The following is an 11,657-nucleotide window of genomic DNA, read 5'->3' on the forward strand; positions in this document are numbered from 1 at the left end:
GCGGGCTCCGTGGCGCGGCTCGCGCGGAGGGCGGGGCTCGGGCCGTGGCCGCTCCGCCTCCCCACCCGTCAGCGCAGGGAACCCGGGCAGGGGTGCGTGCCCAGCAGGTGGAACACCCCCGCCCCTCCCCGCCCGGGGCGCCGCACAGCCGCTCCCGGAGACCGAGCGGAGCTGGGGTGGGGTAGGCCGTTCACAGGGTCTTCGGGTGAGGTATCCCCCCACCACGGTTCTCCTCCCCAGCGGCAGGGTCTAAGGGAATCCCCCACGCAACTGAGGCAAAAGCGACCCCACCCCTCCCAAACAGGGCTTGAGTGGCCAATCCTGGGGAGAGGGCCCCTCTCAGCACAGACGGGAGGGGGGCTCCAGGCCTCCCACTGCCAGCCCACGTGTGGCTTCCGCCTCCACCCACCTTGCCACCTTGCCCCAAGCAGGCTAGGTGCCAAGACAAAGTCTGTGGTCCGCCAGCTGGCAGCCAGGCACTCTGCAGCCCCCAGGGACCCCACCCAGGCCAATGCCTCTTGGATGGGCTGGGTGACCTAGGCCATCAGAGGACAGCCGAGTGCGAAATGTGGAACATGGGGGCTGGGGAAGGGGGTAGGACACGGCCACGTGGCCTAGGGCCTGGAGGGAGGATGAGACCGGATGCCGGGTCCCTAAACCCAAGCCCCTCCCCATGCCTGAGGCCTGAAAACCTCCTCCAGTGAGTCCAGCCAGTGTGGGTCGGCCAGGACTGGGGCTCTTTGGGAAAGCCTGGGAGGCAGGGGTGCAGAAGGGATGTGCCTGACCAGAACGGGACAAAGGGACCTCCAGCCTCTCCCCATTGCCCTCTTAGCCTGGCCTGTTCCTGACCTCACTGCCCTCCCCCTGCCTTAAAGATAGATGGGCTGGACCCAAGGGGTCCAAAGCAGGCTGAGTAAACCCTTCGAGGACCAGACACCAGAGCCCAGAGGAGGGAAAGGGAACAGGTGGCTGACAGAGCCACAGCCTGTGCTGCCCCCTGGTGGCATCCAGGGTAGGAGGGTTGGGGGCTCACCCGCCCGGGCTCACCACTGGTCATCACTGTGTGAGGGCTCCCCTCTGGCGTCCCGACTCCCCTTTGCTGACCTCTGCCAGATGGCACACTTGGCCTCAGCCCTTTGCAGGGTGAAGCCCACAGGGCCCACGGAAGGGAGGCAGGGAAGAGGGCCTGGGGGTCCCCCAAGGAGCCAGCTGGGGTAGTAGTAAGGATGCCCCTGCCTGGGACAAGGCTGGGTCTGCATGGAGAAGGGTCACCTTCTGGTACCCGCCAGTACACTTCTGGCAGGTCAGAGGTCTGTGTGGGGGATGGCGAGCCACATGCAGCAGAGCTGGCGAGGGACACCTGGTGCTCAGTGTGGCGTTCCATCCCTGATGAGGCACTGACAGGGCACCCCAGCACAAGGCTCCCTGAGAAGCTCCGGCCAGGCTGAACTCCGTGCTGTGGCCTGTGTCCCATGTGTCCTCACCCCCTGCCCGTCTCCCCTAATTTATACAGGTTTCACAGGATTCCACTTTCTCTTCTCAGCTTGTTGAGTCTCCGTTTTTGGAGTCTAGGTGGCAGGCCTTGTGCAGTAACTGCCTCCGCACCCACCCCGCCCCACCAGGGGCCCCCCCTCCAGCAGGCAGGGGGAGCGCCCCGTCCCACGGCTGGGTCTCCGTCCCTGGGAGGGCAAGCGCTCACGCCTCTCCAGGGTTACCCTTGTCAGCAGCCCAGCGGAGCCACAGGCGGGTCCGGGACGTGGCTGCCTGTGTGGGGAGCAGGATGGTGGGGTCCAGGGGCGGCCCAACGAAGCCCTGGTGCTGGGGGACGTGCTTCCAGCGCCACCCTGCCCACACCCCACCCCCGTGCCCACCACTGCCCGTCCTCCAGCATGCAGTCTGTGCCGCAGTCCCTCACCCTCCCGACTCGGACTCCCCACCGGCCCCTCTCCCTCCTTGGAAACGGCCTCCATCCTCGCTGGGAGGGACTTGCAGGCCCCACAGGCCGGGTGGGCACTTCGCCCCCGTGCTGGGGGACTCCCTGCTGGCCCCGACCATGGCGAACCAAGGCAGGGTGGATCTAAGCATACCCCAGGGGAGGCCCAGAAATGCAGCCCAGAGCTCTCCCCAAACACACACACTAGACAGCAGAAGCCGAGGCAGCTCAACACGGAGAGTAGACTTGTCCGGCAGCAGAGGCGCTCGCGCTCCCGCACACACAGGAGAGCACCACGGCCAGTCCAAATGGGGGGCACCCCCCAAACCCACCAGCACCAGAGTGGAGATGAGCCACAGCCCCCCTGCGCAGCCCTGAAAAGAATGCACAGTGCTGGACGCCGGGCGCAGCCCCAGCCAGAAGCACCTGCTTGGGGAGTGTTGGAGCCACAGGGAGCGCCGTCCCAGCTGGTGACCTCAGGAGCTGCACAGAAGCAGGGCTCAGGCGCCCCAAGGGGGCCAGAAGGGTCTCTGCATGCATGAGTGGGCAGTGGGGCAGTGAGAATGGCAACAGCCACAGCCACAAACCCACAAGTCCCAACCCCAGAAATTCTCTCTGTGGCCTCTGCAGGCCACTCTGGGGCCCGGAGCCCGCGTCCGGGGCCTGACTTCCGGGTGGAGGGATGTCGCTGCTCCAGCTCCAGTGCTGCAGGCCAGAGACTGCCCGGCACGACCAGGTTCGGCGGGGAGCCGTGGGCAGCTGTCGGGAAAGGAATGACGTGGAGCGGCTTGAGCCAGGGCGGGCGGGGGAGCAAGGGCAGAGCCCGGTGCCCCCCCCCCCCACCTCCCCGGATGCGTGAGAACAATGCGCTTTACATACACCCCAGCGCAGTCNCCAGGTTCGGCGGGGAGCCGTGGGCAGCTGTCGGGAAAGGAATGACGTGGAGCGGCTTGAGCCAGGGCGGGCAGGGGAGCAAGGGCAGAGCCCGGTGCCCCCCCCCACCTCCCCGGATGCGTGAGAACAATGCGCTTTACATACACCCCAGCGCAGTTGCGGGCCCGTGTGCCGTGCAGCGGCCCAGCTCGCCTGCCTCCCCCCACCCCACAGCCACAGTCCGGAGCTGGGAAGTAGCCTCTCGTGTCCTGGGCTTCTCTCCAGAACACCACAAGGGCACCTGGCTTGTGGGAGGGGGCTGAGGCCCTCAGAGCGCCCAGAGAGGGCGGGGCCCACCTGGCGTCACACCAGGAGCAGGCTGGGGCTCCGGAGCTGCCGGTACACCTGCAGGAGCCTCTCGGCGGTGGCGCAGGAGCTGGCGTCGTCCTCTGTGCACAGCCGATCTCTAAGGGTCTGCACCTCCCGCAGCAGCGTCTGCCGGTGGGGGCAGGCAGCAAGAGGTCAGCCCCCCGCCTCCCTGCTTGGCACGGCCCCTCTGGGGGACACCCATTATGCACAGATCCTACTTGGGATGTGGCAGGTGACCTAGCAGTGCTAGGGACATGCAGCCAGGCCCCCTCCCCAGGTGACAGGAGGGTCCTAGTGAAGGCCAGAGACGGAGGCGCACCCACCCGCCCTGGCCCCGACTCTCAGCTGCGGACTGGGCAGGCCCCACTGTGCTGGGCTCCTTGAGAATCCCAGCCAGGCACAGTCCTCACTGACCAGGCTGGTGGGAGGCCCCAGGGACAGGAGCCAGAGGGACCTCACCTCGTGGTTGACGTGCATTTGGCGGAGATATTGCACACGGAGGTCGGGTGGGCTGGAGCTCTGGGCGGCCTGCTCCACAACCATCCTCTGGGGGCGGGGGCGCGGGGGACAAAGGACAGGTGGCTGGAAACGATGATCCCCCCACGCCATCTGGAGCTGGTGCTCAGGGCTCCCGGCACCTGTCCTCCAACACAGCGCCCCCATCTCCGAGGGCCCCTCTGTCCTCCACTCCAGCCCTAGCTCGACCACGGAGGACTTGGAAGTCACTTTCTCCTAAGTTCTTGCCCCCCTGCTGCCCACCTCCTCGCTCACCCCCACGGAGCCACCTCCCACCACCCCATCTCCCATCCTTCGTCCCAGGCCTGGTGCCTACTGCCCCCGTGGCACATCTTGGCGTGGCCCACCATGGGGCCGCTTCTTGTCCCGCATTCTGGGGGAGACCCAGGCAGCTCCTGGGGGCTCAGATCCAAGCTCCCAGACAGGATTAGGCAGTGAGGCCCCCGCCGGCCTCTGTGGCTGACACTGCACATCTGGCAGGGTCCCCCAAACTCTGAGTGGCCAGGAGAACACACACTGATTCGCAGGTACTCCCGTCAAAGGGAGCAGGGTGTCAGCTGACAGAGGACAGACCGGGTTCTGCAGCCCACGTGAGGATGCCTGTCAAAGGCACATCTGCAGCCCTCCCTGTTAGGACCCAAATTCACATGGGAGTACAGCCCCCAGCAGCTGACTCTACCCGGAGGCGGGGTCTTTGCAAACGAACAAGGTAGGATGAGCTGATGTGGGTGGGCCCCAAGTCTAACAACAAGCAATCAGGACACAGACAGTTACATGCGGACACGGGGAGAAGGCGGCCGTGGAGAGGTCTCGGCCTCCAGCACCGAATTCCTGCTGCTTGTGCCCCATCTATGGATGTCATGGCAGCATCAGGACACTGACTTCCCCCTCCCTGTTGGGGGTTCGGCCAACACGCTCCTTCCCCCAGCATCATGCTAACCACGTGCCTCCTGGCTGCCACGCTAGGCAGGGTCTGGAGACAGCCTGACGGGAAAGACCTCAGTCTAAGAGGCTCCCCTCTCCGGGAGCTGGGTGTCCCTGCTGGGGAGAGCTTCCTCTAACAGCTCGAGGCACTCAGAGCTACATTCCTGAGTGTGCGCTGCACTGGGGCCCGTCACGGCACCAGGTAAGGCAGCCGCGGGGGCCACGGCTCCTGAGTGGCACCCACCTGCCGGGGCGCACTGGTGGGTCTAGGACAGCAGCACCCAGGCCCTCATCAAAGCCTAAAAGCCTAGACTGCAGCCTCCCCGGTTCTCAGGGTCTGGGGTGGGGCCCGGGAATGGGCATTGTAAGCTCCCAGGTAGGGCTGACAGCAGCCACCGCAGAGGACGAACACATGGGAGCAGAGGAGAGGAGGAGGGACTGTCCTGCGACCCCCACGCAGGCGGCCCCGGTACTCACAGTCCCATGTTCCTTGCACCCCCCACCCCCGACTCCTCATGCAGGCCCACGTACCTGCAGACGCCCGATGACGGCGTGGTGCGTGCTGCACAGGTTATGCAGGGAGGAGCTTTCCACTTGGATCTCCACGGTCTGTATGGGCCCTGCTGCACACAGCGGGCTCACAGCCACCTGCAACCCAGGACGAGCCTCACTGCCCACGCACAGCGCCCAACCCCAAAGGCAGCTCCACCTGCCCTCAAGAGGCCCTGGGGGCCCCTGCTCCCAGGCCTGGGTCTCCCCATCCCACATTAATTTGTATGAGAAGGACCCGCCAGCCAATCGAGAGTGGCTCGTTGGGAACGTGGGTCTGGGAAAAATCCTATTCCCTTGGAGTCTAGACCCACAGCACCCACTCTCCAGCCACGTGACTTTGTGCCCGCCCCACTGTGGCCAGCCCACACCTGGACCACCCCTACAGCCCACACTGGGCATGCCGGGTCACCCAACAGCAGGGTCAGGGTTTCAGATGTGAAACAGGGAGTGGGCTGGGGGATCAGTTAGCTAAGTGCCCCCTCCGCCCCCCGCCCCAGGAAGTTCCAGCCGCAGCAAGCTGAAGATAAAAGCCTGGCGGACTGGCCGCAGGCCAGGGTGTGCCGGTTCCTTCTCCACACAGAGAATGCAAGGACCAGCCCCAGGGGCCCGGAAATTTTGGGAGGGCCTCTGTTACTGGTGGTTCTTCTTTCCAGAACCCTGGGGTGCGTTAGGGCTGTGAGTGCTCATGAGGCCAAAAGCACCTGTGGAGCCATCACCAAGACCCAGAATCAGGACCCAGGGACACCCTAACCTAGACATGCAGGCCTGGCCTGAAAGGCTGTGCGGCAGGCAGTGGCCAGCCCACCACCTCAGGGACACGTGTCCTGGCAGCCTGGGCAGCTCTGCAAGTCCCCAGTGTTGGGTTGTAAGAGTTGCTGGACATGGCCCCGGGCCTGCCACGAGCAGCACCTCGGGAAGGGAGGGGTGTGCGAGAGCAAGGGGCTAGAGCACCGGCAGTCTGCCATGGCATCTTGGCACCCCCCCCCCAGCGGCTTCTGCAACAGGGCAGGGGTTTGGGTGCTCGGGGACTGGTGTCGGTGTGCGCTGCCCCTGGGGTACAAACCACGGCCAGGCCATGCTGGGGCAGCTGGGCACGGACGCCAGCAGTGCACGGGGTGGGGGCCCACGCGTGAAGGGCAGGCCGGTCTCCACAGGGACCCCACAGCCCTGCAAAGGCTGTTCCAGCACAGCCGGGCCTCAGACAGTGCACGTCAGAAACCTCTGCAAGGTGGTGACCAACAATCCGATTCCTCTCAAGCAGCCCAGAGACACAGCGGGCTCGGGGATGCCACTCGGAGAAGCCTCTCCCTGGACGGCTGACCCCTGGCTTGCCTCTCGGATGGTGAGATGCACGTCAGTGCCATCTGGGGCCACTCCCTGGACCGAGGAGAGTCGCTGGGCCTGCACATCTAGGGCAGTGTTCTCGGCGAGGAGCCACTGTAGGGTGGCGCAGCCCAGGGACGTGCCTGCTGGACAGGGGTGCCACGGTGAGCTTGGGTGGGGCCTGGAAGAGGGAGGAGCCCCGTGTCCACAGGCCCTGAGGCCACAGTGAAGCCAGCCCACAGCACCAACCTGAGTGACTGTCCCACAAGGCGGCCCTCAGAAGCTCTGCGGACACCTTGATCGTGGCCACCGACGGGGGCAGGAACTTGGCCCGCAGGGACGCGGGTCCCCCCAGCTCGCTGTGTGGTCCGAGGAGAGCTCCCAGGAAGGTGTCCACAGGGTCACACACGGGGCTGAGCAGCCCAGGGGCCTGCGTGTGGGGTGTGGCCAGGCCAGGAAAGCGCAGGCACTGGAGCATGTCCACGGTGTGCTCGCTCAGGGGCAGGCAGATGCCGTCCTGCCCAGGCAAGACGGCGGGGGGGCACACATCCAGAGAGAGATCCTCAGAAGACTCCGAGGGGGCGAGGGCCCCGCCCACAACCTCCCTGAGGCTGTAGTGGAGCGCGCAGGACACCGTCAGGGGCAGGTCCAGGGCACCATCCTCCCCGGGGCCCAGGGGCAGCGTCACCTCCCGCCGATCGCCAGGGCCCAGCCGGTCCACGGGGACAGTGTAGGTGGTAGCCGAGCCAGTCACGTCCGGGTCTTCGGGGTGGGCGCCGGGCAGCACCTGCACACACAGGGCCCAGCCCCGGTCCAGACTGAGGCCACTGTTGTTCTCCAGCCGGCAGGTGGCCGTCAGCACGTCCCGCAGCTGCGGGCGGCTCCAGGCGGTGGTAGTGGTGCACGAGATGGGCCTGGGGCCCTCCCGGCTGGCCAGCAGGACGCAGCTCACGTTCATGGCTTCGTTGAGGCACGTCAGGGCCTTGTTCCGCTGGTCAACTGCCTTCTTCAGAGAAGACACTCTGGGGAGAGCAAACGTAGCACCCGAGGGAGGGGAAGGAGGCACGGTGGTGGGCCCGTCGTCCCCTACTCCCAGGACTGGAAGACACCAGAACCTGCTCCCTGACTTACACCACGTGAGAAGCAGGCCGAAGCAGGGCACTGCCTCAGGGAGCAGCGCTCCGGTCCCGTCCGTGCCACCGCCCTTCCGGAGCTGACCCAACCCCCTCTCAGGCAGCGGGGCCAGAGGGCAGAGGACGGAGCCAACACAGCCCACACTCGGCAGGCCCGGCCTCGCTCACCAGGCTCCCAGCCGCCACCAACCCCGTCAGGGCCACGTGGGCCCCCGGGCGCCTGCGGTGGGCCCGGCCGCCCCTGCGCCTTCGCGCCCATGTGCTGAGCGGGCCCCTTCGCTCCTCTGCGGCAGCACCAGCACGCCCTCGACGGCGGCAGGCCCTTGGGAACCGGCCCTAAGCCACGGGGCGCCACACAGAAGGGCAGGTGAGAGCGGAGGGGAGCCCAGTTTCTCTGGTGGGACGGAGAACGCCACTGGGGCCTTGCTGAGACAGGGAGGCAGAGCCCTCCGAGGAGAGGGGCCCCGGGGGAGGGCCGAAGAACCAGCATGAGCAGGGAAAAGTGCCGATGGGGCCTAGCAAACGGGGGCATCCCTTCCACCTTCTGAGGCAGCCTTCTGCCGGGCAACATGGCGTCTGGGGCTCTCACTGCGGTCAGAGGCCTGGACAGACGCCACCACCCAGGACGCCTCTGCCCGAGCCACCGGCAGCGTGGGCCCTGCTCACCTCTCAGAGACGGTGCCGATTCCAGACAACAATTCCTTAATCTTTTGCCCAGTACTGGCCACAGTCGCTTCGGCGGGGCACGGCAGCTCCGAGCTCAGGTCCAGGCTGCACATCAGCAGGCGACCCCGGGCGGACAGCGCCAGGAGCCTGGCGCCACCTGGAGACGCACAGCCATGGGGCCCGGTGAACAGGCAGGGGGGGCAAGCGGCTGGAGGCACAGGACAGGCGTCATCGGCAGGCCAGCAGCCAGGTGAGAAAGAGAGGGTCCGGAGACGGCCCTGAGGAGCCCCAGACGCGCACCAGGGGCCGGGGAGAGCCCCTGCCCACATCCATCTCATCACACGTTCCGATGGGCCCTCCCTGGGGGAGAACGCCGGCACACAGGTGCAGCTCGGTGCCACGTGGGGACGGGGTCCATGAACGGGAGGAGCGGAAGCCAAACAAGGACCCACGTGGGCCCCTTATCAGCCAGGTGCAGCTGGACCTTCAAAGGGCCCCTGTGGTTTGCAGAACGAAGAGCACCGCACAAGCCCCTCATTCCCGTTCCGCACTTGCCGGGGCCTTTCCAGGGGCTGCGGTCTCCCTAGCATCATTGCGTCCCCTTCCCCGCCCCTGGGCTCCATCTCCTGCAACTATCTGCTTGTCTCCCACGCCCAACGCCCCTGAGGCCCGGAGCCCCGGGCCAAGGTGTGGCAGGCGCAACGATGAGGCACAGAGCATGGGCGGGCCTGGCGCTGCCGTACAGGCGGCCGTCTGTCCCTGTGGCACAGACATTGGCCTCGTCCCCTCAAAGCGCTTTCTCCGCAGCAAGTACTGCTCCGTGGGCCGTTGCCGTGAGAACGAGCGCCGGGCAAACACGGCCACCACCTCTCCGGCGCTGTCTGGGGCAGACTCATTCAGCGCAAGCTCCAGTGCAGAGCGGCCTGCGGCAGGAAGAGAGGCACCGCCTCCCAGCCTTCGGAAACACGCCAGGGCCTGATGGAAACCCATCTGAACCTCCCGGGACTCCACGCCACACAACATCTGTCGCGGAGAGATGCCCTTGCCCCGTGCCACCCAGGGGCAGCTCCCCCCCCTCCCACACAGGACACACACCACCAGGCACCCCCTCGCCCCGAGACAAGCGCCAAGTGCCAGCCTATGGCAGCTGGGGAGAAGCCTGCCTGTCAGGGTTACACAAGACGAGAACAAAGCAGGGAGACGAGGATGGGCCAGTTCACTGCGCAGAAGAGAGCCACATGGAAAGTTCCACATACCCCCTCCCACCCACAGGCTGTGGCGTCGCAGGTTTAAACAGCAGCTCGTACCTTCGGGCCCCTCGGACGCCACAGAGAGGGCTACGACGCTGCAGATGCCTAAGCCCGCTGGACACAGCAGAGACAGCAGGCCTCCCGGGGCCACGCTGGGCTGCACGGGCTTCCGGGGGCCCCCCCCCGGAGCCAGGTCCACGACACAGAGCTCCGAAGGAGTGCTGTGGTACACACGGCCGCCTCCGCCACAGGCCGCACACAGCACAGGCCCGGGCAGCCGGTACCCCCGCAGCTCCGGCACCAGAGTGCCCGCCTCGTCCCAGCTGGCCTTGATGGCCAGGATCCGGCCACCGTGACCAAGGGCCACCAGGCAGTCAGGGTGTGTGTCCTCCATGTCCTCGGGCAATGACTCTGTCTTCAAGGCTCCGATGAAAACAATGGGTTCCTCCAGGTGATGGAGGATCTTGACAAGGGCCTTTGGGTCACCAGGGGACAACCTTGAGGTGACCAGGGTCTTCAAGACCACACAGCAGAGCTGGCCATCAGGGAGACCACAGACGATCACAGGTGATTCCAAAAGGGAGGCATCAACTCCAAAGAGGAGCCCAAAGAGGGCCTGTTCCAGGAAGAACCCCCGGGAGCCCCGCGAACAGCTGTGCAGAGCGTGGCTGCCTGGTGGTGACACACAGCACAGCACTGGGAGGAAGTGGGGGGCTGTGAGCTCCCCAAGGGCCCCAGCCAGGGGGCTGCAGGTGGACAACTCCACCTCGCCGATCTGGCCTGCGGGTCTGGCGTCCTCCCCTGGACAAGGGCACTCAAACAGCTGTAACTTCCACTGGGCAGGGCCCTGTGCCAGAGTGACGAGCATGTCATCGACCACAGTGAAAGTGCACAGAGTGTCATCCGGGAGGAGGCAGGCATCTGGGTCCACAGGGATCACAGCGTAAGGGGACTCGTTGTCCTCACTGTCCTCGCTGTCCCTGTCATCCCCATCACCTTGGTTCACGGACCTTCAAGAACCGGGGAGCTATGGGTCAGAACGTGCATAAGCTCTCTTCCCAACAGTGCACCCCTGAGCACCCTGGGCCTGGAGTCTTCCCAGGGAGTGACGCTGGTGCCCATTACAGCCCCTCAGCAGTGTAGGGAAGGCCCACCCGGAAGCAGCTGGCCTGCCACACGACCTCCCACCTGCCTGCGGACTGCTGCCATCAGCACCAGTCGCCCCAGTACACACACAACAGGACGTATCCAGGCTTCCAGAAACGGGGTTCAGGAGGAAAATTCTCATCAGTGCAGAACCGTAAGACCCCTGAGCTCTAGTCTGTGAATCGCACGCCCTACCTTTTTAAGTCCTGAGCCAGCAACGAGCACAGGCCTGTGTCTAGACTCTGCACTGGTGCACGGGAGGGGTCTAGCTCCTCAATATCGGCCCCCCTACGGCCTCAGGGTTCAGGTGCTTTGGCTGTGACGGCTAACTGCAGAGACCCACCTAAAAGGTATGTCAGGCCAAACAGGACAGGATCCTGCCTCACGCTGCACCCCTGCAGTTACTAAGGATTCTCCTTGAGCAGGAGCCCGCTGGAGGATTAAGATGCTGGGGGTTGGGGGCACCCCAGCCTTCGGAGCTGGCCCTGAGGGCTGGTGCGTGCTCAGTGCAAACCTGACCCAGGCTATGCAGGACATATAGGTCACACTGGGCACAGAACCAGTGTTGGAGAAAACAAGGTAGTGTGGCCAGGGCCAAAGACAATGAGGAGTCCAGCTGAGGCTAAGGCAGCCACCCCCATGCGGGCTGCCCACTGTTCCCCCGTCACCTGCTCGCCTGGTCCAACGGCAAGGAGTAGATGCCTTTCTGGGCGCACAGGACGTACAGCAGCCTGCGGAGGGCCGAGAGCTCCAGGTGCCACACCTGACCAGGGAACCTGTACACAGCCTGGACATCGCGGAAGAGGCAGCGTCAGGCCAGCCGTGGGAACGACGGAGGGGAGCCAGAGCCCAGCACCCAGTCTTTAAACAAGCTCCTCCCCAAGAACCAGGACCTCCCCTCAGGTCTCCCCGCCCCGACCCCTCGGCCCGGGTGCGCAGTCCCCCGTCTTCCCCCTGCCCCGGGCTCCCGGC

General features: G+C 65.7%; 2 protein-coding genes across 2 annotated transcripts in view; one reads left to right on the forward strand and one right to left on the reverse strand.

Moving 5' to 3' along the window:
• FSCN2 (fascin actin-bundling protein 2, retinal) overlaps positions 1 to 917 on the forward strand; it is a 6,162-nt gene extending 5,245 nt beyond the window's left edge. The window contains exon 5 of the mRNA XM_019793862.2: positions 876 to 917. Within this exon, the coding sequence (XP_019649421.2) occupies positions 876 to 917 (42 nt within the window). The remainder of the gene's footprint in view (positions 1 to 875) is intronic.
• A 1,240-nt stretch (positions 918 to 2,157) lies between these two features.
• Positions 2,158 to 11,657, reverse strand: part of FAAP100 (FA core complex associated protein 100) — a 10,137-nt gene continuing 637 nt past the window's right edge. The window contains exons 3-11 of the mRNA XM_034641549.1: positions 11,354 to 11,498; positions 9,597 to 10,549; positions 8,290 to 8,446; positions 6,740 to 7,512; positions 6,500 to 6,633; positions 5,147 to 5,263; positions 3,635 to 3,721; positions 3,164 to 3,301; positions 2,158 to 2,692 (exon numbers count right to left, since the gene is read on the reverse strand). Of these exons, the coding sequence (XP_034497440.1) occupies positions 3,170 to 3,301; positions 3,635 to 3,721; positions 5,147 to 5,263; positions 6,500 to 6,633; positions 6,740 to 7,512; positions 8,290 to 8,446; positions 9,597 to 10,549; positions 11,354 to 11,498 (2,498 nt within the window). The 3' untranslated portion in view covers positions 2,158 to 2,692; positions 3,164 to 3,169. The remainder of the gene's footprint in view (positions 2,693 to 3,163; positions 3,302 to 3,634; positions 3,722 to 5,146; positions 5,264 to 6,499; positions 6,634 to 6,739; positions 7,513 to 8,289; positions 8,447 to 9,596; positions 10,550 to 11,353; positions 11,499 to 11,657) is intronic.

Source organism: Ailuropoda melanoleuca, chromosome 13 (genome assembly GCF_002007445.2).
Source record: "Ailuropoda melanoleuca isolate Jingjing chromosome 13, ASM200744v2, whole genome shotgun sequence".
NCBI lineage: Eukaryota > Metazoa > Chordata > Mammalia > Carnivora > Ursidae > Ailuropoda > Ailuropoda melanoleuca.